Genomic DNA, 27563 nt, shown 5'->3' on the forward strand with positions numbered 1-27563 from the left:
ATCTAATTAAATTCGAATTTAATACAATAAACTGAAAAGTACTTGATGTTTCTACAGTAGTATGGATTATAGAACTTGATTGTACGCGTCAAGAGCTTCGATTCGACTACTTGCACACCCAATCAGAGTTCGATAACGCCTTCGAATCCTCATTTGATTATAAAGAACACGATGAATTTTAGGGTTTTTCTCTGGAAATTATATAATTTTACTATTTCCAAATGATTATTTGTACAAAATACAGTACTGTATATACTATTTATATTTACGGAATATTGGTACCCCGTTGGATCGTATAAGATATAAAATATAATGTTTATTTGATAAAATAGATCCAAATCAGTACCGGTTTTAGGATAATTATCCAAAACTATACATTTTATAAATACAGACTTGGTCTCAGCGCTTTGGTTACACGAAGTACAAGAAGATAATATAATAGTTTAATCAAAAGATCTCGTTTCTCGAAAATACGGGTTTTATCGATTACCGAAACGAATATTGTATCGAAAATTTTGCGTCAAGACCCGCACAGGAAATCCGTACTCCGTATCGAAAAAGTCAAAACATGGAAAATGCTCGGAATATTGCAATTGGGTTAGAAAGGAGTTTTCCCGAGACTTCCGGGTTGTAAAAACGTAAAAACGGTTGAAGTCGGTTGGTTCCCGATTATACAAAATAGTTTATAAAGTCTCAGAAAAATAATTTATTAAATCCAAAAATTATTTATAAAATTATATAACAACATAAAAATTAATAAAAAAATACCACAATTATCTATACTTTATTTTGGACATATAAAAATTACAATACTCAAATTTTATCATATGGGTTGAAGTCAAGGCTTTGTCGACGAATGATGCAAAGGTAGTGCTTAATTTTCTTCATAAACAGATATTCACAAGATTTGGGACTCCAAGAGTCATAATCAGTGACGAGGGATCGCATTTTTGCAATCGCAAGTTCACTTCTATGATGCAGCGATATAATATGAATCATCGCATTGCTACAACCTACCATCCTCAGACAAATGGTCAAGCTGAGATATCTAACAGAGAGATCAAGCGTATTCTAGAGAAAGTTGTGTGTCCATCAAGGAAGGATTGGTCTTTGAAGCTGGATGAAGCTGTTTGGGCGTATCGCACAGCGTACACGACTCCGCTAGGCATGTCTCCATTTCAGTTGGTTTATGGAAAAGGATGTCATTTTCCTGTGGAGCTCGAGCACAAAGCGTATTGGGCTTTGAAGAAGTTGAACCTCGATATGGATGCAGCTGGTGAGAAAAGAATGCTTCAATTAAATGAACTCGACGAGTTTCGACTTCAAGCATATGAGAACAACAAAATGTATAAGAAGAAAGTCAAGAGGTGGCACAATAGGGGTCTAGTGCTTAAATCATTTGTGCCAGGGCAACAAGTTCTTTTGTTTAACTCTCGTCTCCGTCTTTTTCCTGGAAAGTTGAAGTCGAGGTGTTCAGGGCCGTTTGTTATCAAAACTGTGTTTCCACATGGAGCAGTGGAGATTTTTTAGAACGATCCGGGCCAAGCGTTCAAGGTGAATGGATAGAGGTTGAAACATTACTATGGGGATACGAAAAACCGTGAGGTGGTTAGTGCCGTTTTATTGTCCACATGATCTCGGGGTTCTACGTCAATCTAATGACATAAAACAAGCACTTCTTGGGAGGCAACCCAAGTTTGTTGTACATTGGTAGATAAAGGAAGAAAAAAACAAGGAGAAAAATACAAAATATCATAAAAAGAGAAAAAATTCAGTGCCAACTATAGTAGCACGACGCGCCCGCGCTGAGAAGCTGGGCGGCTGCGCTAGTTTTCCAGAAGCATGGCGCACCCGTGCTGCCAGGCGGGGCGGCCGTGCTGGCTCCCTGTACCTGAAAAAAGAAGTCAGAAAAACGGGAATTTAAACACCAAATCAATTCCCAACTGGATTTTACTTTCACACTTTCATATTTCCCTCTCCAAATCAATTTCAAACACCTCATTACTCCCATTATTCCCTTAATCAAATCCCACTCCAATTCTAAACCTAATTCTTTTCCTATATATATACACACACTTATACACAAATCTCTCCATCACTTTATCAATTCTCAAAAACTCTAAACTTCTCTTATACACATCTCTTATTCTCTCTTATTAACTTCCAATGGCACCCAAAAGACAACGAACCAAAGTTAGCAGCAGCACCACCGATTCTTCAAGTATTGGGGGTGTGAGGCCTAGGTTTTCAACTCTGGAGGCCGAGGTGGAGTATACGAGACTGCTTTTGAAGCCCATAGCCAAGGAGCGAGGTTTTCTGCCATTGGGGAGGGATGGTAAGTTGTTGGAGATGATTGTGGAGATGGGTTGGTTCGCGAGTTTTATGCGAACGCGAAGGCGGATAAGAATGGTTTTACTTTGGTGAAGGGGTTGACTGTAGATTACAGTGCTGAGGCTATTAGGAGGGTGATCAATCAGCCCGAGAGGAGGCCATAGCAGGAGGATTGGAATTCTAAGACGGGGGATGATTTTGAGTTGGACCTTATTGTTGCTACACTCTGTGTTCCGAGTACTCAATGGAAGTTCAAGAAGGGCATAAACGAGTATGCCACTTTCCCTGCCTCGTGCATGAACAGGTTTACACGTGCATGGAATTGTTTTATTTATGCCAACATCATGCCATCTTCTCACGTGCATTATGTTACTGTGGAGCGTGCACAGTTATTGGGGGGATTCTTCAGGGAGATTATATGGATCTCGGGATAGTGATTTATCAGGTTATTTTGAGGTTTCTGCGAGGCAGTACTACGAGTTCTATTCCCTATGCATCCATTGTGACGAAGCTGTGTGTGGCGGTTGGAGTTCATTGGCCCGTACACGAGCAGCTGCAGCTTCCTAGTGCCCCGATTGATAGTTTGACGTTGTTGAGTATGCAGGAGTGGTACGGTGGTAATCCTGATCCGAAGGGGCTTGGTTATTTTTATGACCACTTTCCAGGTGGACGTCCAGCACCTCAGCGATATGCTGGTGGCACGACTCAGGCGAGCAGAACAGCTTGGAGAGCTGAGTTGGGTGAGGTTGGTCCTTCACGGTCACAGCAGCAGCAGGAGGAAGCACATGATAGTTTTGGTTTGGGTTCAGCGCAGTATAGGCGCTTGATGAGGAGGATGGATGCGATACATGACATCCATAGTAGGTTTGCACATGATCTCACCCAAGAGTTGGGGACTGCATTCAGAGCCACAGGAGTTGATATCCAGGGGCCAGTATTCGGTGAGGACTCTATGTACCCGCCTCTAGACACTCCTGGAACTCCTGAAACTCCACCCGTTGAGGGTAATGATCCTGGTTCCGAGTAGGTATGCCTGATTCCTTACTATTTCCTTCACTGATGACAGTGAATATTTTAAGTTTAAGGGTGGTAGTTAAGGAATATATGTTATATGTGAGTCTCATATAGTTTGCATATTCATGATAGTTTAGTTCATATAGTTGCATATTTGCCATGTAGTAGTTTTTTTATTTTACATGTTAGTATGTTGCATATAGTTTCATGCATTTATATTATAACATGATCCCTTAAGTTTACTTTTCCGATTGATTTTTGATATTGATGCTAGTGTAGTGATGTCGTATAGAGTAATGTTAAGTCTTATCGAGTTAATTTGCATACTAGAAACAATAAAAATTCACTAAGTCTTATAGGTTGCTTGCGTGCTAGATCATGGTCATGTCTTATTTGTTTTTCGAGGTTTAATCACTTGTTTATATTTAGAATTTAGGATATTCTCTTAAGAGTAATATAACATGGATATTTGGAAATTGGAGAAAAAAATTGGATTTCATTGCTAGGGGTTATGGCTAGATGTCAAATGGCCAGTAGCCGACTCATTTTATATGAGTAGTCTAGGGTTGAGCGAGATGAAGCGAAATGCACTCGTTCAGAAATTGCTGAAAGCAAAAAAAATAGAAAAAAAAGAAAGAAAAAAGATGTGTTGATGCATAATTGATCACGAGTGGGCTCTTTAATACTTGAGTTATTAAGTTCTTAGGGGACTTTGTGCCTAGTGACCTAAGGCTTGCATAGTCTGGGATCCACTAACCTAAAGCTAGCTACATGGGTATTATTGCATAAGTCTTTTGTGGACCTCACTCATTGCACATTCAAATAAGCATATTTGTGTTGTTTATGTGTTAGCAATATAAGCATGAATCCATGTAATAACTCTGATATAAAAATTGAAGTGTTGTCAGTCATTTTGAGTAGTGAGTCATGATTATTGATCTAGTTACGATAGTATATCTATTAAGCAAATGCACACACGCACATTTATGGCTTGTAAATTGATTTGTGGGATTTGATTGATCTTTGTGCGAATAACTGCACTTGTTGAGATGTTGCTTTTTGGTTGGTTTAGTTAATCTGAGGGGATCGTTGCATTCATATTAATTGCATTCATGTAGTTTTTATTTTTTTTGTTCTTTGAGTCTGTATATACTTGAGGACAAGCATCGGTTCAAGTTTCGGGGTGTGTTAAGTGGTCTTTATGTGCACTTAGTATGCTTTATAAAGGCTTGGATTAATAATTAGTACTCAAGTTATTTGTGTTTTTGATGTATTTTTGGTAGTGTTTTGCATTTCAAGCATTTATACGAAATCGAGGTGATTTAGCATTGCTTTGATGCTAAAATGGTGTTAGGAAGGCGTCGTGAAGATTGCTCGTGCAAAGCCGTCAAGAACCAGCTGAATAAAATAAGCAGAAGAATTTTTTCCAGAAGGTCGGCGCGCCCGCGCTGGTGAATCGCGCGGTCGCGCCAGGTTGGGATTCCAGATTCCTGTTTCAATTAGAAGACTATTTTTCTGGGCTTTTGGATTAATTGGGCTAGTATATAATTATAACTTAAAGACGTTTTTGAGAAGAGAGCTTAAGGAGAAGACATCGAAAAGACCAAAAGCACAAATACAACCAAGGCGAAGAGCATCTAGTTTATTCTTGTGATTCTTTATTTTAAGTTGTAATCTTGAATGCTCATTTCTTGTTTTGTTGAACCTAATACTTTGGATGACGTACTTTGTTTATTTTTAATTTATAAAGACCTAGTTTATTATACCATGCTTTCATCGGAACCCATGGTGATGATAAGTTCGATTATGGGCTAATTGTTATCGTAGGGTTCTAGCGGATTTACTTATGGATTTTAATAGTTAATATATTTTGATACCTTAGTATTGGTTGTAATATCTGGGATATACCGTGTAATTATTTTTGCTAATTAAATAATTATTATGTGTGTTCAATATCTATTCTGTGAATTAATTGTTAAGTGTTATTTGTATTTGGATATTCAAAAATATAATTAATTGAGTATTTTAATTATTATATGTCCAAAATAAAATATAGATAATTGTCATATCTTACTAATTATTTTTATGTTGATTTATGAATTTATAAGAATCATATGAAATTTATAAAATCTTTTTCCGAGTATTTAAAATCTATTTTATAAAAACGGGAACCAACCGACATCAACCGTTGTTATGTTTTTGGAACCCGAAACTCTTCCGAGAACTCCTTCCGAGAACTCCTTCCTAACCTAATTGTAATATTCCGAGCATTTTCCATGTTTCGACTTTTTCGATCTGGCGTACGGTTTGTCCTGTGTGGGTCCCGGCGCAACATTTTCGATACAATATTCGTTTCGGTAAATCAATAAAACCCGTATTTTCGATAAACGGGAGCTTTTTATTAAACTATCACAATTATCACTTCGTAATACGTGTAACCAGGCGCTGAGACCAAGACCGCAGTACAAATTGTACTGATTTGGATAATTATCCCGAAAACCGATACCGTTTGGATCAGTTTTTACAAATAAACGTACCGTTTTATATCCGGAATGATCCAACGGGATACTAATATTCCGCAAATATAAATAGCCTTTTTCCGTATTTTATTTCGTATCAAAATTATTTGCAGATAGTTAATTCTATAATTTTCAGAGAAAAACCCTAATTACATAAACTGTTCTAAGAATCAAACAGCAAAATGAAGGCGTTACCGATCTCTGTTTTCAAAGCTTGAGTTACCAAAACGAAGGATTTGAGGTGTTCTATTAGATTCTGAGCTTTGTTTCACTGCAGAATCAAAGGTTTATTTTCTGGAAATTTATTTATTTTCGAATTAAATTTATTAAAAATATGAATTTTTGTTCGGATGATTGTTTGTATGATTTGTTGATTGCATGTTGTAGAGCTTGTATTCTGATGATTTTGATATATTATACGTCTGATTTGGAGTTCAATAACATGTTCAAATTTGAGTTTGATTTTCGAATTTTAAAATTAGGGTTTATAACCCGTATGAATGTTCTTAATTGAAATTTGGGGGTTTCTTATTCTGAAATAGATTGATGTTGTGGTATAGTGTATTGTATTCTCTGTGAAATTTGTAATCTAGTCGTACAAGTTTCATGAATCAACGAGGTCTGTAGAGAAGGGAGTTGTGTTTTGAAGTTTACGTCGAACCCGCCGGAAACCGGCGAGTTTCTTGATCAAATTTCGGCCAAGTCTGGGGTTATTAATGAATTTTGATTGCAGATATAGGTTCCTGGTGTTGTGTAGTTTAATTCTGGAGGTGATGGTGGTGGGAGGATGTCGGAGGTGAGTTCTCCGGCCACCCCCGATTTTCCGGCAACTGAAACTGCAAAATTGCAGTTTAGTCCCTGTATTTTTGAAGATGGTGAAGTTTAGTCCCTGTAGTTTGCAATGTTTTCAAAAATAGGATTCCTGTTAATAAAATGTTTAAAAATCATATTTTCTATTTATTTTTATTATAAAAATTCATTTTTAATTTCTGAAAATTCTGAAAATTATTATTTTAATTCCGAAAATTATATTTAATTCAAAAATAAATCCGAATTAATTACTTAATTAATTTCAGTTAATTTTTAATTAATTAATTGGTTAATTAATTCAAAAATTAATTGATTAGTTGATTTAATTAATTATTAATTGATTTTAATCAATTATTTAATTAGATTTAATTATTTAAAAATGATTTAAAAATTCCGAAAAATAGTTTTGAGCTTTAAAATATTATTCTAAATCATTTCCAAAGCTCAATAATTATTATAAAATTGTTTCGAAGCCAGAATTGGCCAACCGAACCCTATTTATTAACCCGAAATTGATCCAACGACCCGTTTTAATTCTGAAAAATGTTTTAAAAATCATTTTAAATACCCGAAAGCCTATCTATGACCCGAGACTTCTTTATAAATGACATATCATTGATTACGTGATATATTATGTGTTATATATGACTTGTTGATTGACTATATATCTATATATTCAATGTTTACTTGAATATTGCGTAACTTTCAATCCGATTAATCGGATTTGGGTAAAACGAAGGGTAGATAGAAGTATGTGTTGAATAGAATCCTGTGAGTTGATGATTGATAGATGCTTATGATATGTGAGCAGAAGAGGCAAGACGTAGGAAAGGGAAACAGGTAGTTGAGGAGTAAGACGATTGTGATTGGAAGCGAGTGCAGAATAGTAAGCTAGTACCAGGCAAGTGTTCTGAACTTTCTCGAGATATTGTAGTACTTGATAATCCTGTGATATTGCAAGTGCTTTAAAGCACAGAAACCTAAACCCTGATTCCAATCATTGTTCTTGAGCCATGAACCATATTCTTTCTAAGCCATTGATTATTGTATACCCAAACACGAACCACAAATCTACGATACTACTCCACAAATACATACAAACTAAATACCAAACGCTGAACTGAATTACTTATATACTTAATCCATGATATGTTATGCTTTGAAAGACCAAATCCTTGAAACCCTGAAACATTGATTCCTTTGTTATCCAATTCTTTCATTACCCAACATCCAAGCTTTGAAATTACCTTGTTGATCCATACAAGTATTGAAATCCTTTCATTGTTAAGTACTCACTGTTGTTAATGATTCTGGTTATTGTTTATTATTGTTCATTTTGTGATTATGTTAGAATTGGATTGTTTTTATAAAATTGTGGACCAGATTCGTGGTCAGACCATATAATGGTCAAGTTAGACCAATACGTGCCTTGGATCCAGTAGTTAGAGCAATGTTGTGTGCTTTGCTCGGGGTTAGTGCGTGACTGATCAGCAGCCTAACCTTGGTTTTTAAAATAAAAGTATAATATCCAATTCTAAATCATAATCCATTGTTCACTTGATATCATAACCATATTCACTTGATGATCATTATTCTCAGTTTTGTCATTGTGACTTGCTGAGCTAGTTAGCTCATTTGTGCAATGTTGTTTAAATTCTTTCCAGTTAAAAAGGAACCAGTTGGTAGCAAGGATCCCCAGTCCAGCGTAAGAGCTAGGGATTAAGGTTGTTGAAGCTGAGCTAGTAGGCTTCTCTTGGAATAATTTAAGTTTGTAAAAGTTTGTAATATGTTTAGTACTCAGTTGAGTTTGACTAGTTGGGATTTGATCGGTATGTAATATATTAGATGTGTTTGGCTTGTGTGCATACTATAACCTGTTGCGATCCGTGGTAGTTGGTAAGTAGGGTCATTGCATATTATTATTTTCTTTATTATTTTTAGAAGCAGGTTATAAATGAGGTGTGTGTGTGGACCCTAAACTTCTGACCCGGGTTTGGAGGGCGCCACAGGTTTGGTATCAGAGCTACAGGTTATAAGTCACTGACATAAGCCTAGGTTGACGGGAATGGGTAGAGGGTTAGGATTAGAAGTAAGGAATAGAATGATAGAACGTCGAGAGGTTGAGTGTTACGGTATAACCAGTAGTAGTATAATTCACGTCGTGGTTCGAGATTCTTATATTGCAATATAATTTCAGATAGCAGCGATGGCCGACTCTTTTATTCCCGTATCAGCTGATCACTCAGAGCCTTCAGTTGGAGCACCAGCATCGGATCCACGTCCTGTTATTCCACCAGCATTGGCTACTCTACCTCCACCGGTGTTGCAGCCCGTACCACTGCAGGCTATTCCACCTCCAGGCATGAGGCCACCTGTCAGAGGACCCCCACCAGCTGATTCAGATTCCACTGGGCATTCAGTTGTGAGTGCCCCATTCCAGACTACATTACCCCCAGTTCCTTATTACCGGTATGAGGCTCTTCTATTGGAGCGTGATTCCTTGTTGGCCCAGATCAGAGAGCTACAACATATCATCAAGACTACAGATGTTGATCGTGGTCTGAGGGAGCTTTGAGAGGAGATTCATGTGACACGGAGGGTTCTCGAGGCTAGGCTACATGGAGCTACGCTACCTAACAGAGGCCCTGATGCACTGATAGGCTGGGCTACTGAGGTGATGGAGGACTTTGAGAGGCTGACAGGACCAGAGTTTCCTTGGAGTTGAGTCAGAGATTCAGAGATGGAGATGCTGAGCCGTGTTGTTATGGTCATGTAGTATGTACAGTAGTGTGTAGTATGTATCAGTATAACTTTGAGTTTTATTTATAGACTAGCTATGTTGACTAGTGAGTAGGTTGTTGTACCCTTTTGCTTTTACTTTCGAAGCATCTTTACGCTTGTACCACCTAAAACTTTTGATCTATATATATCAGTACCTTTTCTTTTCCAGCACTGTCAATTACTTTATCGCACCTGTTTTACTTTACCTTATTTATTGCACCAGTTATGACTTTTGATACCATGTACCCTGTTTTCCATAACTGTTTATATTCTGTAAAGAAGCATACAATTTACTTAGTTACAACTATTTTCAAAAAGAGATATTCCCGTTTTACAAAACTTTTCCTTTATGCAAAGATTTGATTCAAAAGCTGAATAAATTGTTTGATTCTTTACAGAAAATGCCTCTCAGAAGAAATACCCGCACCAACACCCAGAATGAAGAAACCAACAACAACAATAACCAAGATGGTACAAACCCGAATGTGAACCCAGGACCCATAGACCCAGCAATAGCCCAGATTCTCCAAATCTTGGCCCAACAAACAGTTCACCTGACACAACAACAATAAAGACAGACCAATCCCCAGGTAACTTTCAAAACTTTTCAGGCAGTAAACCCACCAGAATTCAAGGGTTCCTTAGAGCCAATTGAAGCAAATGTGTGGTTAAAGGAAATAGAGAAGGCATTTGCCTTGGTAAAAGTGAAAGAGGAGCATAAGGTTGAGTTTGCAAGTTACTATTTGAAGAATGAGGCCACCTACTGGTGGGAGATGGTGAAGACATTGGAAGGTACATATGTTATTACTTGGGAAAGGTTTAAGGAATTGTTTTTAGAAAAATATTTTCCTCAGTTTGTTCAAGATCAGATGGAGCTGAAGTTTTTAGAGTTAAAGCAAGGAACTATATCGGTGGCAGATTATGAGAGTAAATTTGAGGAATTATCAAGGTATGTGACGTCGTATGTTGATACTGATAGGAAGAAAGCTAAGAGATTCCAGCAAGGCTTGAAGCCATGGATCAGAGGGAAGGTAGCTATCTTTGAATTGGAGACCTATGCAGGAGTTGTATAGAAGGCTATGATTGCGGAGACAGAAAGTGAGATGTCACAGAAGGAGAAAGAGAGCAAGAAAAGGAAGGTGGAGGGAAGTGAGGGTCAGTCACAACCAGGTAAGTTTCCAAATTTTAAGAAGGGCAAGTTTCATCCAGGGAGAAATTTTAATTTCAAGAGACAAAATGCAGGAGACGGAGGCCAGGGCAACCGTCCAGCTAATGTGAATCAGCCGAATCAGTTGAAATTAACTTTTCCAGATTGTCAAGTTTGTGGAAAGAAGCATGGGGGAGTTTGTAATAAGTTGAATGTGGTATGTTTTAAATGCAACCAGAAAGGGCACTATTCGAGGGAGTGCCGAAATCAGCCAGCAAGAGAGCCAGCAAATAAGGACCAGCCTATTCGAAATCCAGCAGTGAAGGTTCCAGCCATTGGATTTACGTGCTTGAAATGTGGAAAGCCAGGGCATATGGCCAGGGATTGCAAGACATCAGCCCCAGTCAGTAATGCATTGAGGATTATGGGATCTACCCCAATAGTAAATGAGACTCCAAGGGCCAGAGTATTTGACATGTCTGTAAAGGATGTGATCCAGGATACAGACGTCGTGGCAGGTACGCTCAATGTGAAATCTTTATGTGCCAAAGTGTTAATCGATTTGGGAGCAACTCGATCGTTTGTTTCACAAGATTTTGTTAGTAAGTTAAATTGCCCAGTTAAGTATTTAAATGAAATAATGACTGTGGAATTAGCAAATAAAGAACGTGTAACTGTGAATCAAGTTTGTGGGAATTATGAGGTTGAGATTTCTGGTAGTAAGTTTTGTGTAGATTTGATACCATTTAAGTTAGGAGAATTTGACGTTGTATTAGGGATGGATTGGTTATCTAAGCACAATGCCCAGATAGATTGTCGAAATAAGAAGGTAATGGTGAAGACGCCTGACGAAAGGATAGTAACGTTCAAGGGCCAGAAACAAGTAAAGAAGTTCTTAACCATAAGTCAAGCCAAGAAGTTATTACGGCAAGGATGCAAGCATTTTATAGCCTACGTGATTGACAAGAGTCAGGAGCCAGCAAAACTTGAAGATATTCCAGTAGTGAATGAATTTCCAGACGTGTTTCCCGACGAATTGCCAGGACTTCCTCCAGATAGAGAAATTGAATTTGCGATCGACTTAGCACCTGGAACAGAACCAGTATCCAAGGCCCCGTATAGAATGGCGCTCATTGAGATGAAAGAGTTAGCGAAGCAATTGCAAGAGCTGTTAGAAAAAGGAGTAATCAGACCCAGTGTGTCCCCGTGGGGTGCACCGGTATTATTTTTCAAGAAGAAAGATGGAAGCATGAGACTGTATATCGACTACAGGGAGCTCAACAAGCTTACAATCAAGAATAAGTATCTGTTACCTAGAATTGATGATTTGTTTGACCAATTGAAGGGAGCCAAGTATTTCTCCAAAATCGATTTAAGATCGGGATATCATCAACTGAAGATCAAGCAAGAAGATATACCAAAGACAGCTTTCCGAACAAGGTATGGACATTATGAATTTCTAGTAATGTCTTTTAGATTGACCAACGCCCCCGCAGCATTTATGGACCTGATGAACAGAATTTTCAAGGAATATTTGGACAAGTTCGCTATTGTATTTATAGACGATATTTTGATCTATTCAAAGATGGAAGAGGATCATGCGAAATATTTAAGGACAGCTTTGGAGATTTTAAGGAAAAAGAAGTTGTATGCTAAATTCTCGAAGTGTGAGTTTTGGTTACAGGAGGTTCAGTTCTTAGGGCACATAGTTAGTAATGAAGGGATCAAAGTGGACCCGGCAAAGATCGAGGCAATTACGAATTGGGAGAGACTGAAAATACCCACCGAGGTAAGAAGTTTCTTAGGATTGGCGGGATATTATCGTCGATTTGTTCAAAATTTCTCGAGGATTGCTACACCATTAACAAAGCTTACACGAAAGAATGAGAAGTTTATATGGAACGACAAATGCGAGGAAAGTTTTCAGGAATTGAAGCGACGATTAATCACGGCACCTATTTTGTCACTTCCAGATGATCAAGGGAATTTCGTAATTTATAATGATGTTTCTCACAAAGGATTAGGATGTGTTCTTATGCAACACGACAAGGTGATTGCATCTGCGTCAAGGCAATTGAAACCACACGAACAAAAGTATCCTACTCATAATTTGGAACTAGCAGCCATAGTGTTTGCTTTGAAGATTTGGAGACATTACCTTTATGGAGAGAAGTGTGAGATTTATACGGATCATAAAAGTTTGAAGTATATATTCACTCAGAAGGAACTTAATATGAGGCAAAGGAGATGGTTAGAATTGATCAAGGATTATGATTGCTCGATTAATTATCATCCCGGTAAAGCGAATATTGTAGCAGACGCGTTAAGTCAGAAGGAAAGGTTAAATGTGTTATCCGTACCTGAAGAGATATATAAGGAATTTCAGAAATTGGAATTTGAGATTAGAGTTTGCAAGCCTGAGGAAGTAAAAGTGTACAGTATGACTTTCCAACCGGAGTTATTAGAGAAAATAAAGAAATGTCAGGAAGATGTAATGGATCAAGATATAAATCGTTTGGTAGGGGAAGAGTTATGCACGCAAAAAGATGACCAAGGTATTCTGAGGTTTTCATCTAGAATTTGGATTCCACCGGTGACAGAGTTAAAGAATGAAATTCTACAGGAGGCACATAGTTCAAGATATTCCATCCATCCAGGAAGTACCAAAATGTATAGAGATTTAAAGAAGAATTATTGGTGGCCAGACATGAAGAGGGAAATTACGGAATGGGTTAGCAAATGTTATACCTGTCAGAGGGTTAAAGCAGAGCATCAGAGACCAAACGGATTGCTACAGCCATTGGAGATTCCAGAATGGAAGTGGGAACACATCACCATGGATTTTATAGTTGGATTACCAAGGACAAGGGCTAATCATGATGCCATTTGGGTTATAGTGGATAGACTTACCAAGTCAGCTCATTTTCTGCCTATAAATGAAAGGTTTTCGCTCGACAAGTTGGTCCATATGTACCTAAAGGAAATCGTAGTTCGTCACGGAGTTCCTGTGTCTATTGTATCTGATCGAGATCCAAGGTTTAATTCAAGATTTTGGAAGAGTTTTCAAGAATGTTTGGGAACAAGATTGAATATGAGTACAGCCTATCACCCGCAGACGGATGGCCAAAGTGAAAGAACGATCCAGACAATCGAGGACATGTTACGTGTTTGTGCTACTGATTTCAAAGGAAGTTGGGACGAGCATTTACCCCTGGTAGAGTTTGCTTATAATAACAGTTATCACGCCAGCATTGGGATGCCACCCTATGAAGCCCTTTATGGACGCAAATGTAGATCTCCAGTATATTGGGACGAAGTAGGAGAACGCAAAATACTCAGACCTGAATTGGTGCAGCAGACAAAGGAAGTTGTTGAAAATATCCAGAAGAGATTAATAGCCGCACAAGATCGTCAGAGGAAGTATGCAGACCAGTCAAGGAAGGACATGGAATTTGAAGAAGGGAGCTTGGTATTATTGAAAGTATCACCATGGAAAGGACTAACGAGGTTTGGGAAGAAAGGGAAGCTAAACCCAAGATATGTCGGACCTTTTGAGATTTTAAAGTGCGTTGGCAAAGTAGTTTATGAGTTGGCGTTACCACCGCACATGGAGCACATTCACAATGTCTTTCACGTATCAATGATTAAGAAATACAATCCAGACTCCAGGCATGTAATAGAATATGAGCCAATAGAGCTTCAGGCAGATTTGTCATATGTAGAGAGTCCGATAGAGATTCTAGAGGAGAGAGAGAAAGTATTGAGAAATAAAGTGGTAAAGTTAGTAAGAGTATTATGGAGAAACCCAAAGGTTGAAGAGTCAACCTGAGAATTAGAAAATGATATGAGAGAAAAGTACCCTCATTTATTTTCTTAGGAGATTCTGAGGACAGAATCCTTTTAAGGGGGGAAGGATGTAATATCTGGGATATACCGTGTAATTATTTTTTCTAATTAAATAATTATTATGTGTGTTCATTATCTATTCTGTGAATTAATTGTTAAGTGTTATTTGTATTTGGATATTTAAAAATATTTTTAATTGAGTATTTTAATTTTTATATGTCCAAAATAAAATATAGATAATTGTCATATCTTCCTAATTATTTTTATGTTGATTTATGAATTTATAAGAATCATATGAAATTTATAAAATCTTTTTCCGAGTATTTAAAATCTATTTTATAAAAACGGGAACCAACCGACGTCAACCGTTGTTACGTTTTTGGAACCCGAAACTCTTCCGAGAACTCCTTCCTAACCTAATTGTAATATTCCGAGCATTTTCCATGTTTCGACTTTTTCGATCCGGCGTACGGTTTGTCCTGCGCGGGTCCCGGCGCAACATTTTCGATACAATATTTGTTTCGGTAAATCAATAAACCCGTATTTTCGATAAACGGGAGCTTTTTATTAAACTATCACAATTATCACTTCGTAATACGTGTAACCAGGCGCTGAGACCAAGACCGCAGTACAAATTGTACTGATTTGGATAATTATCCTGAAAACCGATACCGTTTGGATCAGTTTTTACAAATAAACGTACCGTTTTATATCCGGAATGATCCAACGGGATACTAATATTCCGTAAATATAAGTAGCCTTTTTCCGTATTTTATTTCGTATCAAAATCATTTGCAGATAGTTAATTCTATAATCTTAAGAGAAAAACCCTAATTACATAAACTGTTCTAAGAATCAAACAGCAAAACGAAGGCGTTACCGATCTCTGTTTTCAAAGCTTGAGTAACCAAAACGAAGGATTTGAAGTGTTCAATCAGATTCTGAGCTTTGTTTCACTGCAGAATCAAAGGTATATTTTCTGGAAATTTATTTATTTTCGAATTAAATTTATTAAAAATATGAATTTTTGTTCGGATGATTGTTTGTATGATTTGATGATTGCATGTTGTAGAGCTTGTTTTCCTGATGATTTTGATATATTATACGTCTGATTTGGAGTTCAATAACATATTCAAATTTGAGTTTGATTTTCGAATTTTAAAATTAGGGTTTATAACCCGTATGAATGTTCTTAATTGAAATTTGGGGGTTTCTTATTCTGAAATAGATTGATGTTGTGGTATAGTGTATTGTATTCTCTGTGAAATTTGCAATCTAGTCATACAAGTTTCATGAATCAACGAGGTCTGTAGAGAAGGGAGTTGTGTTTTGAAGTTTACGTCGAACCCGCCGGAAACCGGCGGGTTTCTTGATCAAATTCCGGCCAAGTCTGGGGTTATTAATGAATTTTGATTGCAGATATAGGTTCCTGGTGTTGTGTAGTTTAATTCTGGAGGTGATGGTGGTGGGAGGATGCCGGAGGTGAGTTCTCCGGCCACCCCCGATTTTCCGGCGACTGAAACTGCAAAATTGCAGTTTAGTCCCTGTATTTTTGAAGATGGTGAAGTTTAGTCTCTGTAGTTTGCAAGGTTTTCAAAAATAGGATTCCTGTTTATAAAATGTTTAAAAATCATATTTCCTATTAATTTTTATTATAAAAATTCATTTTTAATTTCTGAAAATTCTGAAAATTATTATTTTAATTCCAAAAATTATTTTTAATTCAAAATTAAATCTGAATTAATTAGTTAATTAATTTCAGTTAATTTTTAATTAATTAATTGGTCAATTAATTCGAAAATTAATTGATTAATTGATTTAATTAATTATTAATTGATTTTAATCAATTATTTAATTAGATTTAACTATTTAAAAATGATTTAAAAATTCCGAAAAATAGTTTTGAGCTTTAAAATATTATTCTAAATCATTTCCAAAGCTCAATAATTATTATAAAATTGTTTTGAAGCCAGAATTGGCCAACCGAACCCTATTTATTAACCCGAAATTGATCCAACGACCCGTTTTAATTCCGAAAAATGTTTTAAAAATCATTTTAAATACCCGAAAGCCTATCTATGACCCGAGACTTCTTTATAAATGACATATCATTGATTACGTGATATATTATGTGTTATATATGACTTGTTGATTGACTATTGATCTATATATTCATTATTTACTTGATTATTGCGTAACTTTCAATCCGATAAAACGAAGGGTAGATAGAAGTATGTGTTGAATAGAATCCTATGAGTTGATGATTGATAGATGCTTATGATATGTGAGCAGAAGAGGCAAGACGTGTGAAAGGGAAACAGGTAGTTGAGGAGTAAGACGATTGTGATTGGAAGCGAGTGCAGAATAGTAAGCTAGTACCCGGCAAGTGTTCTGAACTTTCTCGAGATATTGTAGTACTTGATAATCCTGTGATATTGCAAGTGCTTTGAAGCACAGAAACCTAAACCCTGATTCCAATCATTGTTCTTGAGCCATGCATCATATTCTTTCTAAGCCATTGATTATTGTATACCCAAACACGAACCACAAATCTACGATACTACTCCACAAATACATACAAACTAAATACCAAACGCTGAACTGAATTAATTATATACTCAATCCATGATATCTTATGCTTTGAAAGACCAAATCCTTGAAACCCTGAAACATTGATTCCTTTGTTATCCAATTCTTTCATTACCCAGCATTCAAGTTTTGAAATTACCTTGTTGATCCATACAAGTATTGAAATCCTTTCATTGTTAAGTACTCATTGTTGTTAATGATTCTGGTTATTGTTTATTATTGTTCATTTTGTTATTATGTTAGAATTGGATTGTTTTTATAAAATTGTGGACCAGATTCGTGGTCAGACCATATAATGGTCAATTTAGGCCAATGTGTGCCTTGGATCCAGTAGTTAGAGCAATGTTGTGTGCTTTGCTCGGGGTTAGTGCGTGACTGATCAGCAGCTTAACCTTGGTTTTTAAAATAAAAGTATAATATCCAATTCTAAATCATAATCCATTGTTCACTTGATATCATAACCATATTCACTTGATGATCATTATTCTCAGTTTTGTCATTGTGACTTGCTGAGCTAGTTAGCTCATTTGTGCAATGTTGTTTAAATTCTTTCCAGTTAAAAAGGAACCAGTTGGTAGCAAGGATCCCCAGTCCAGTGCGAGAGCTAGGGATTAAGGTTGTTGAAGCTGAGCTAGTAGGCTTCTCTTGGAATAATTTAAGTTTGTAAAAGTTTGTAATATGTTTAGTACTCAGTTGAGTTTGACTAGTTGGGATTTGATCGGTATGTAATATATTAGATGTGTTTGGCTTGTGTGCATACTTTAACCTGTTGCGATCCGTGGTAGTTGGTAAGTAGGGTCATTGCATATTATTATTTTCTTTATTATTATTAGAAGCAGGTTATAAATGAGGTGTGTGTGTGTGGACCCCAAACTTCTGACCCGGGTTTGGTGGGCGCCACATTGGTTGTGCTTATTCATCTTATGAGCGTCGTGAACTTATAAGATTGTGTGTTAATCTCTATTGAAGCGAAAGTGAATATAGGGGCTTAAAACTTGTCATGCTAGCATAGGTTCATGTATTTGATATGCATGATTCATAGGTAATTTTAATCATCTTACTTGCCCTATGTAATCACGATAGATAACTTGCACATTAAACCGTTATGTTGTCAAATTTTATAGACATATAGGGTCTCAATTTTATGTTAAAAATAGATCCTTAAGAACAAGTGACAAACTAACAAAGTAGGTCGAAGATTAAATTAAACTTTGATTCTTTAAAATCAAGTTAAAAACCACTTTGAGGTCAACACAGATTTAAACTCTTTAAGTTAAGAATCATCGATCGTTTTGTTTCCTTAATAATTCAAGCTTGAACCTTAAGTGTAAGGCCCTCAAAAGTGAGAATTCAAGTCTTTTGTGTTTAATAAAGTTTCTACAATGATTCTGAAACACACTACACACATGGTTACAGATTTTGGAAATTAGAACTATTTGATTGATTTTACGATTTATCGGGTGATTTTATAGGCTTGACTACACGAATAAATTCAAGGCCATATGTGTTTCTATACCAAAGCAAATGAAACTTTTAACAAATCATATAAAAAAGTAGATTAAGCAAATATAAGCAAAAATATACAAGTTATAAGTAAATTAACTAACGCTTTGTTTGGGATTACTTTTAAATTTATTGTGCTCTTAGAAAAAGTTTTGACAAAAAAGTGCTACTGAAAAAATCAGATGACTGTTTGGTAATATTTTAGAAACGTATATATTTTAATGTAAATTATTATAAAAAATAATATTTTTGATGAGGTTTTTTGGTCAAATCAGCATCTTATTTAAAAAAAGTTAAAAAGCAGCTTTTTTAAAAAGCATGAGGACCTTACTTTCTCTACCAGCAGCTTTTATGCCAAAAATACTTTTCAAAAAAGCAACTTTTAAATTTTACCAAACTGATTTTTAGCTGCTTTTCAGCAAAAAAGTGTTGTGGCTGTCACTAACAACAATGACAGCAATGCCAAATATAGCCTAAATTATCACGCTTGACCTTACAAAGGCCAAATGCCCTCAAATGTGGACTACAAGATATACGAGTTATGATTGAAGCCAAAAAATAGACAGATAGTCTCCGGAAAAATCACTAAACAAAAGCTCAGTTTTGGGGATTTAGCTACTAAATTTTGGTGGCTTAAATGGACACTAAGAGGCTGCCAAAAACCCCCAAAAAGGGTGCTCAAGCAATGTGGCCGAATGCGTTTGTTTAGGTGAAGAAATGGTGATGAAATCAAACCAAAATAATGGACAAAAGATGAAGTAAAGTTGGCTTAAACTCACGAACTAGTTTTGAGCTAAAGAAGGAGTCCAGAGAGTGTTTCTAGAGATGTTTTATTAGCATTTAGTTGGCCCACTAAGAGTTTAAGAAATGATGGAGTTTAGGCTTGTTTTTATACCAAAAAGTTATATTTTTCAGCTTAAAAACTGAGCACAACGATTCAAAAATCAAATGCAAGTACAAGGGTTGGGTTTCGGTGTATAACAGCCATGGGGAATTCAAATTTGTTGACCAAGAAGGGCTTAGACGTTTTTATCATTTTTGAAATGAATAAAAACATAACAGTGCAGACTTAAAATGTGTTATTCAATGAAAATTGAAAAAATCATTTAAGAAAAATGAAATTATGTTCTAGAAACGGTCAGAGAATAACATGATCAAAATTTCATCTTGAAATCAATTGATCTTGTATGACTTTTAAACAATCGATAAATCAATAATGTATCGATTGTAGGGGTCCCGAAAAAAATTAACCAAAATTTTTGAAATTAATCTACATGGTAGAAGGCAAGATACGAAAAAGAAATTCTAAGTTTTAAGTTTAAAAGATATTCGGAGATTTTTTTTAACGACAAGTTAGACAAAAGTTTTGACTTGACATATATTTCAATATAATATTACTTATAAAATAGTGAATATTCGGTCCGAGAAATAATTTTGTTTGATTTAAAATTGATTTTCTCTGAATAAATATCGATTTTCAGGTATTTTAGAATAAAATTGTTTTTTATCTTTCGGTATGACTTTTGACATTATATATTGAAGATAAAAGTTAAGTTCTATGTAATCCATCATTTTATTGGAGTTTTGGTGTCCATATTTGTTCTACCAATAAAATATTACGATATATATTATTTTGTGAAACATATTTTACAAAAATCACTAAATTAATAGAAATTTTATAAATTTCATATATTTTATAAGTAGTATATCGCAAAACATATAATATATGTAGTGGAACACAAACATAGATTATAAATATGGTTTTTCTTATGTTTAGTAGAACAATATATTTATAGTATTTTTCTTGCAAAATGCGTGAGATTAGCACGAATATCATTAAAATAATGATATTTGCATAATTTGATATGTAAAATAATATATTTTGTAAAATTATGTAAGATGATGCTATAATGACTTTTTTTTTGCCAAAAATGCTATAATGACTTAATACACTTCAAAGTAAGAATAGTTGTGCGTGTAACTTTTCACCCTAATTTCAGCAAAATGATATAGATTCTTCGAGTAATTTTTTTTGTCCAAATGTGTTATAATCTGTAAACTAAAGGTTGCTAGTTGGTCATTGTATTTCAACTTCAGTTTAAAATTGTATTGCAACTTCGAAGTTAGTTCAGCCCCCCTCCCTGTCTGCATAATTTTGAATGTGTAAGATGAGGCTGTAATATGGTTGATTTGTTGGTCATGCTTGGTTCGACTACCGTATGACCAATTTTATAGGAGAAAGATAACAATGAACAGTTTAAACTGACTTGGAAGTAACAGAATGAGTACTGGCCGGCATAGAGATGTGGAGTCATTTTATATCACATTTTCCTTAAACAGCACATGTTAATGAAACCTCAACAAAGAATGCATTGATCATTTAACATAAAAATCTTTTATGATGATACATGAAGGTTTTCTAACCAAGCTTTGCAAGAACATCATTCAGTGCGGTAACAGTTTCAGCATAGGCTTTCTCTGCTTTAGGAGTGCTCTTAGTTTTTGCTGCATAGTCCAACTACACGAAGAACAAAAAGTGGAAAGACACATTAAAATTTAGTATATCCAGAAAACTACATGTTTTGCCTATGGATTATTATGATGTTAGTAATTTGCTCCAACTGAAAATACTACAGTGCAGAGTTTAAGGTGTTAACTCACTTCGTTAATAACTGTGTAGAGCTTGTCGGTGAGTGCTTTGAGTGGTAGCTTCTCCTCTTTTGGCTTAGCAGAAATGATAGTGTTTAGATCATAGCGCAGATAAGAAGCCTTAGAACGAAGATCATTTTGAACATATGGCCATGCCTTCTTGTCGATAAGTTCCTTCACATTTAAAATATCCTTGGCTGAATCCTTTGCCCTCGCTGCTGCCTCGGTTGGTGGCAATGGTTGCAGATAAAAACGCTTTTTTAGCGGGATATCAAGGTCTCTGGCCTCATCTGAGTTGTCAGTTCCAGCTGCAATTTCACAGATTTGTGTAAAAATATGGGAAAAGTTATCATCCACGTCTCTCAGAAATATTAGCACAATATTTACTTATTGTGAAATACTATGACGTGATAGCACTACACCTTCAACTTGTAACGTTGTCCAGCACAACAGAAATCGAATCTCTGTTCATTTGGTGATTATATTTTATAGAGTAAAAAGGACGGAGACGGAGTATCGAGTTTATTTTCTCTGTCACGGAGCAAGACACAGTATTGAAGTTTATCTGATTTCAATGTAAATTTTACATGACTTGCAAAATAAAAAAATGGTACACGGTCCAATTCAATTGAAATTTGATTTTGTTGATCATGCTGCTAAAATCAAACTTGCAAGTTATGATATTTCAATCTTATAAGAATTCTACAACTGTTTTGTCTGTATTTTAAATTATAAAAAACCATTTTGCTTCAAACCAATTTGACTTGCAAGTTAAAGCCATAAACTAAAATGTACTACTATATCGAATTTCGAGTGCAAACAGGGACTTACGCAGACCGCCTGACGGAGCTGGAGGTGGTCCAACCTTGATTGAAGTTGCAGCGGCAAGCCCATCCTTGGCAAAAGAACCAACACCTAAACCAACAGCCACAAGACCAAGGACAGCGCGACGGCTAGTCTCGGTCTCGAATGACACCTGCTGTGCTCTAACACTGAACCCTGATCGAGCAACATTCACCCTGTTGTTGCTAGCCACACTTAAGTTTCTTGAGCCACTGAGCTGAAGCCTACCTTCCAAGACAGCTTGAGAGGAACCAAGTAGACCAGCCATTGATGCCATCTCTTTACTGGTTTATTTTTCAGTTGGTAAAGATTTTGTAGCAAGAAATAGATATGGTATATGTGGAATATAACGATGGGTTGATTTTAACACAAATTCTTGGTTGTATTATTAGTTTATTTATGTGATGTAGAGTAACTAAGTCTGCATCTTATCTAGGTATTGCTTTGTTGGATAATTTGGATATGGTTTTAGCCAATGGCAAGTTGATGTCGGATTGGGTCTCCATTTCATCTAATACAATTTTGACACCTGGAATTTTAGGAAGTTTATAGTATTATTTCACAAGTGTATCATTGTTCAATCTATACCGAGCTAGCTTGATGTATATAATTCATCAATGAGAACAAATTTAGGCCTACAAAGTAAGGGAATTTTTAGATTGGGCCTCTATTTGAAGGTGCCCCCATATTAAAATTAGCATATTAGTTATTTTATTTCATCAATGTTATGGTTCCTAAGTTGGCTTTTAAATATAAATGCTAATCTTAATCAAGTTAATGAGATATCAAAATTCCATTTATTTAATTCTCGATCAGCAATTTATTTCACTGTGTCATTCTTTGCCACTTCTCTTTACATTTATCTAAAATCACTTTGTTTTTATTGAAAACTCAACAAATTTAGCTGTAGTTAACGTCTAGCAGGCGATGGGGGCACCGAGAGACCAACTCATGAGTTTATCTTATCAAAGTATTGTGCTGATCTGACTTTTTTCCTACACAGGGAATTTATAGAGTTTGAATCGAAAAATTACATATCACATTATTACAATGTAGTTCCACAATCAGAAAATTATCGGCCAGTTAAATCCGCAACTGAAGCCTCATTTCTAGATCCTGTCAAAGCTTCCTCTTTGCTCCCAGTAGACTGGGTTTCGGATGAAGCTTGATCTACCAAAAATGGAGAAATATGAACCAGTGTTGTTAAATGCAGGTTTGGATGGTACTTGCAAGGCCATAGAAGCACTACTCAACATGAGAAGTACAGAGTTCATGGTTGGTCTATCTACTACATTTTCTTGAACACAAAGCAGTGCAATGTGGATGCATCTTATCACGCCATTAGTTGATTCTCCTCCATTCTTTACTGAGGGATCATCTATCACGTCAAACGCACTTCCATCTCGCCATTTTTTCCATACCTGAAAAAATTGAGATTATTATTAATAATGTTATTGATGCCCTTATGGCAAGTAGAAATCGAGATTATTCATACAAGATTCTTTATTGAATTACAAATCACCCGAGTCTATATTGAAACAATAATTAAATTCTCATTGTTTATGAATACATGTCTAGTACGAAAGCTTACATAGCCTGGAAAATACTCTCTGTTTTCTCCATTTCGAAAATTGTTCTTTTGACCGGTAACAATTTCTAAAACCACCACCCCGAAGCTAAAGACATCTGATTTAACTGAGAATTGGCCAAGAAGTGGATACTCCGTTGCCATGTATCCACCGTAAATTAGTTCAATAAAATCATTCCTTGTTCGTTACAGAAATTGCATAATACATAGTATATTTCATAGTATATTGACTTGTAAGTTGTAACAGAAAAAAAGATTTTTGGATGCAGAGAACAATGTGTTAATTGATTAGAAGAAGCATGATTGCGTAGATAAAACCTTGCTATCATATAGATTAACACTTACTAGGTGCCCACAATTCTATTTGTATTAGCTCGAGTTTCTTCAGTTTCAAACAACCTTGCCATACCAAAGTCTGCTATATTTGGGTACATATCTACATCCAGCGGAATGTTGCTAGGTTGAAGGATGATCCGAATACGAGAATCCTCATGAAGGTATTGAAGTCCACGGGCAAAACCTATAACAATTTTGAACCTAGTTTCCGCATTAAGATTGCTACAATTTTCTCTATCTGCATATGTGAGAGAAGTGATAACTTAAAAGAGTTATTTGAGACAATAATACACTACAAATAGTTATTTCAAGGACAAATATAGTTATTAAAACTAGATACATCTCTAAATTGAGATGTTGAGTTCTAAAGAAGGGGAAAATGTCTTTTAAAGAGTTTACAAAGAGATAAGAGAGTTACCAAATATGATATTATCAAGGCTTCCATTAGGTATAAACTCATATATTAATAGCCTCTATGTGGCTTTGATAGAATAACCAAGGAGTCTAAGTAGACTTCTGTGTTGAAGTTTTGCCAATAACATGACTTCGTTTTTAAACTCTAACTCACCTTGTCCTGAATTTGTTGACAGCCTTCTTCACAGCTATTTCTCTACCATTGGGTAACGTACCCTGATATATTTCGAGCAGGGTCCATGTCCAAATATTGTCAAATTTGTTGATATTTATACTTAACAAGCCAATACAAAGGATTAAAATACAGTCCTTTCTTTGTTTACCTTATAGACAACTCCAAATCCACCTTGTCCGAGTTTGTTATTATGAGAGAAATCCTCTGTAGCAGATTTGACAGTATCAAAATCATACTGCAAAGATTCTTCAGTGCTCATCTCATCCAAAGCTTTGTATCAGATATAAATTAAAATTATTAGTAAAAAGTCAGACGACATCAACAGTGAAGTAGAAGTGCTGTAAAAGTAAAGCAGATTGAGCTTATAATCATAATCACCCTTAAGCTTCCTCTGCTTCCTTTTTCTGTTATAATAGATTGAAATTCCAATACAATCTAGTATTGCTAAACCAATAGCTAGAACGACCACAATGATGATTGTAACTGTGGTTTTCTTATCATTGCTGCCTTCGCCTGCACATTAACAGATATGCTTATCAAGTACATCGTATAGTTGTTAAACGAAACATTTGTGATACAAGCTAAGTTATAAGAATCACACAAGCACTTAGATCTGGTAAACATCAAAAATACTTATTACACTTTATAAAACGTTAAAAAAGTTAAAATTCAACCTGGCAGTAAAGAAGGCTCAGGAGTCGAAGGCAAAGATGATCCATCAGTCAGTGGTGGCATTTCAGCTCCAGTCCTAATAATAAAGGTAAACCAGTCTCATATCTAAAATTACAACTAGGCATAACTACTCTTCCTCCACGTTTTCCATCACAACAAGTCGGAAGGTAAGCAAAAGCCTCATCCAAACAATCTTTGCACTGCATAGCAGTCAAATCAGTAGTACACTGCGCCAATCCATGAACCGTCGTATTATCAGTGATACTGATATTTCCAGTATCTAATTTTAGAAGAGAAGTACCTGCAGCCGCTTTTTCTTGCAGTCTGTCCAACAAACTCCTCACTTTCTTATTAAAATCATTTGCATCAGGAGTCGAAGGCAAAGATGATCCATCAGTCAGTGGTGGCATTTCAGCTCCAGTCCTCATAATAAAGGTAAACCAGTCCCATATCTAAAATTACAACTAGGCATAACTACTCTTCCTCCACGTTTTCCATCACAACAAGTCGGAAGGTAAGCAAAAGCCTCATCCAAACAATCTTTGCACTGCATAGCAGTCAAATCAGGAGTACACTGCGCCAATCCATGAACGGTCGTATTATCAGTGATACTGATATTTCCAGTATTTAATTTTAGAAGAGAAGTACCTGCAGCCGCTTTTTCTTGCAGTCTGTCCAACAAACTCCTCACTTTCTTATTAAACTCATTTGCATCAGCGGCCAAATTCTTATCAAACGCAAATGCATTGGAAAAAAAGGTATTAATCTTATTGAATATACCTCGATCAGAGTATCTTAACATACATTCATCTCTCCACATAATCGACTCTTTTTCATTAGCACATTTTGTTGTTAGCTGATTATAAGCCACTCCAAGACAACTTCTACATCTAGTGACACCAACATCACCTCTACAAAGAGCAATGACATTAGTAAGGTCTGGATTACTACCAATTGAGAAGTTGTAGAAAGTTGCATCCGAACGATTCAAAATGCTAGGAATTGTTTGAATATTCTTTTGGAAAACGCTGTTCGGAGCATAAGTGCCTTCATAATCATAATTACAGTAATTTTCAATGGGCTTTTGTTGAGCAATACACAAAACAAACAGATGTAAAAGATGAATTGAAGGCCAATTTTGGAGTCCATTGCCAAAAATTTACAGTAAATATGACAGAATTCAATTTAACAAAAGCAAAATTTATGGACTACTAGAATGAATATGTGATATGCCAAACCCACCAAAGAAGTGAAAAGTAGAAAGTGTGTTGCAAAAATATTCCAGTCAATGGTTTAACATGCTCTGAAACTTCTATGCACATGTTTTTCCTATATCCAGTATCTTACTTCTTGGACCAACTCTTATTAAAGTTGTTGTTGTGTCTTCTAAATGTATGAAAGACCAATGAGATGTACTTTTCTTTTCAATTTGACAAAGTCACACACGGTTATGGTAATGCACAGACATAAATTTGTGGATAAAAACAGTAAAGTAAATTTGCTATTATTTTACTCCAATCGTAAAATCTGAAATTAATAAGATCAGCGGCGAATTATCAGATAAAGTTTGACGAGGACAAGATGAGGATGCTGATCAAGGGGTGGAGTATGGCAAAATAGTGAAGATGAGATATTGAAAGCAGGTATAAGCTTTTTACAACAATCTCTCTCTCTACCCTTGCTTTCGCATGCATCAACACAATCTTGATAAGGCTTGAAATTGGATAAGCCTCACCGTTTTACTTCCATTACATTAAATTAAATTTGAATTGATTTGATTGTCGACACATGTTTTATAATTCATAGGGGAGGGTTAGGGTTTCAGAGCGGAACCAATAAATAGATTAATTAAATTTATTTAAATTGGATATATTAGTAAGATAACAAGATCACCAAGGAAATCATGGATTTGATTTAGTAGCGCCGGACGATTCACAACCGAAGAGAGGAGTGAAGAGCGAGTAGCGAGCGTATCATACGAGGGGTTGAGCAAATCCTTAATTATTGTGTCTGGTCTTAATTGTAATTAGAAGAAAGGTTGCGGCTAAATCTTCGATGTGACAACTAAGTTTGAGTTTTTCGTCGGGAGAAATTAAGAATTAAGAAGGAAAATGTTCTTACGGAATAGCCAAGTCCCATGTGAAAAAACCAAGGGTCAAGGTATTGTCCCGCTTATTTTTACGTACTTTTATGTACCATTATATTTTAATTTGTGCCTATAATATAGATATCTGTGCACACACAAGTCGGAGGTCTTTTTGCGGAAAAAGTCTCTTCATTCTTTGGAATGAGGGCAAGGCTGCGCGCGGTACACCCTCTGTACGCACGGTATACCCTCTGTACTAC

General features: G+C 35.8%; 2 protein-coding genes and 1 long non-coding RNA gene across 6 annotated transcripts; all 3 read right to left on the reverse strand.

The window, feature by feature from the left end:
- Nucleotides 1-20890: 20890 nt before the first annotated feature.
- On the reverse strand, nucleotides 20891-22402 carry LOC141677512 (oxygen-evolving enhancer protein 3-1, chloroplastic-like). Its single transcript, XM_074483481.1, has 3 exons — nucleotides 22021-22402; nucleotides 21202-21497; nucleotides 20891-21058 (listed from the first exon to the last, which is right to left on the reverse strand). The coding sequence occupies exons 1-3, from the start codon at nucleotides 22307-22309 to the stop codon at nucleotides 20960-20962; spliced, it is 684 nt and encodes a 227-aa protein (XP_074339582.1). The 5' UTR covers nucleotides 22310-22402; the 3' UTR covers nucleotides 20891-20959.
- A 571-nt stretch (nucleotides 22403-22973) lies between these two features.
- LOC141678764 (uncharacterized) lies at nucleotides 22974-25268 on the reverse strand. Of its 4 annotated transcripts, none has more exons than XR_012557904.1 (5): nucleotides 24924-25268; nucleotides 24694-24815; nucleotides 24525-24586; nucleotides 23966-24194; nucleotides 22974-23453 (listed from the first exon to the last, which is right to left on the reverse strand). It is a non-coding gene; the product is annotated as an uncharacterized LOC141678764 (long non-coding RNA). The 4 variants fall into 4 exon arrangements; XR_012557905.1 differs by adding an exon at nucleotides 23624-23752 and having other exon boundaries at nucleotides 24694-25268; XR_012557903.1 differs by having other exon boundaries at nucleotides 24694-25058; nucleotides 25220-25231.
- A 373-nt stretch (nucleotides 25269-25641) lies between these two features.
- Nucleotides 25642-26366, reverse strand: LOC141679836 (cysteine-rich repeat secretory protein 38-like). The gene is made up of 2 exons (XM_074486219.1): nucleotides 26327-26366; nucleotides 25642-26264 (listed from the first exon to the last, which is right to left on the reverse strand). Exons 1-2 carry the CDS (start codon nucleotides 26364-26366, stop codon nucleotides 25642-25644), a joined length of 663 nt encoding a protein of 220 aa, XP_074342320.1.
- Nucleotides 26367-27563: the final 1197 nt, after the last annotated feature.

Source organism: Apium graveolens, chromosome 8, assembly GCF_009905375.1.
Source record: "Apium graveolens cultivar Ventura chromosome 8, ASM990537v1, whole genome shotgun sequence".
Taxonomy (NCBI): domain Eukaryota; kingdom Viridiplantae; phylum Streptophyta; class Magnoliopsida; order Apiales; family Apiaceae; genus Apium; species Apium graveolens.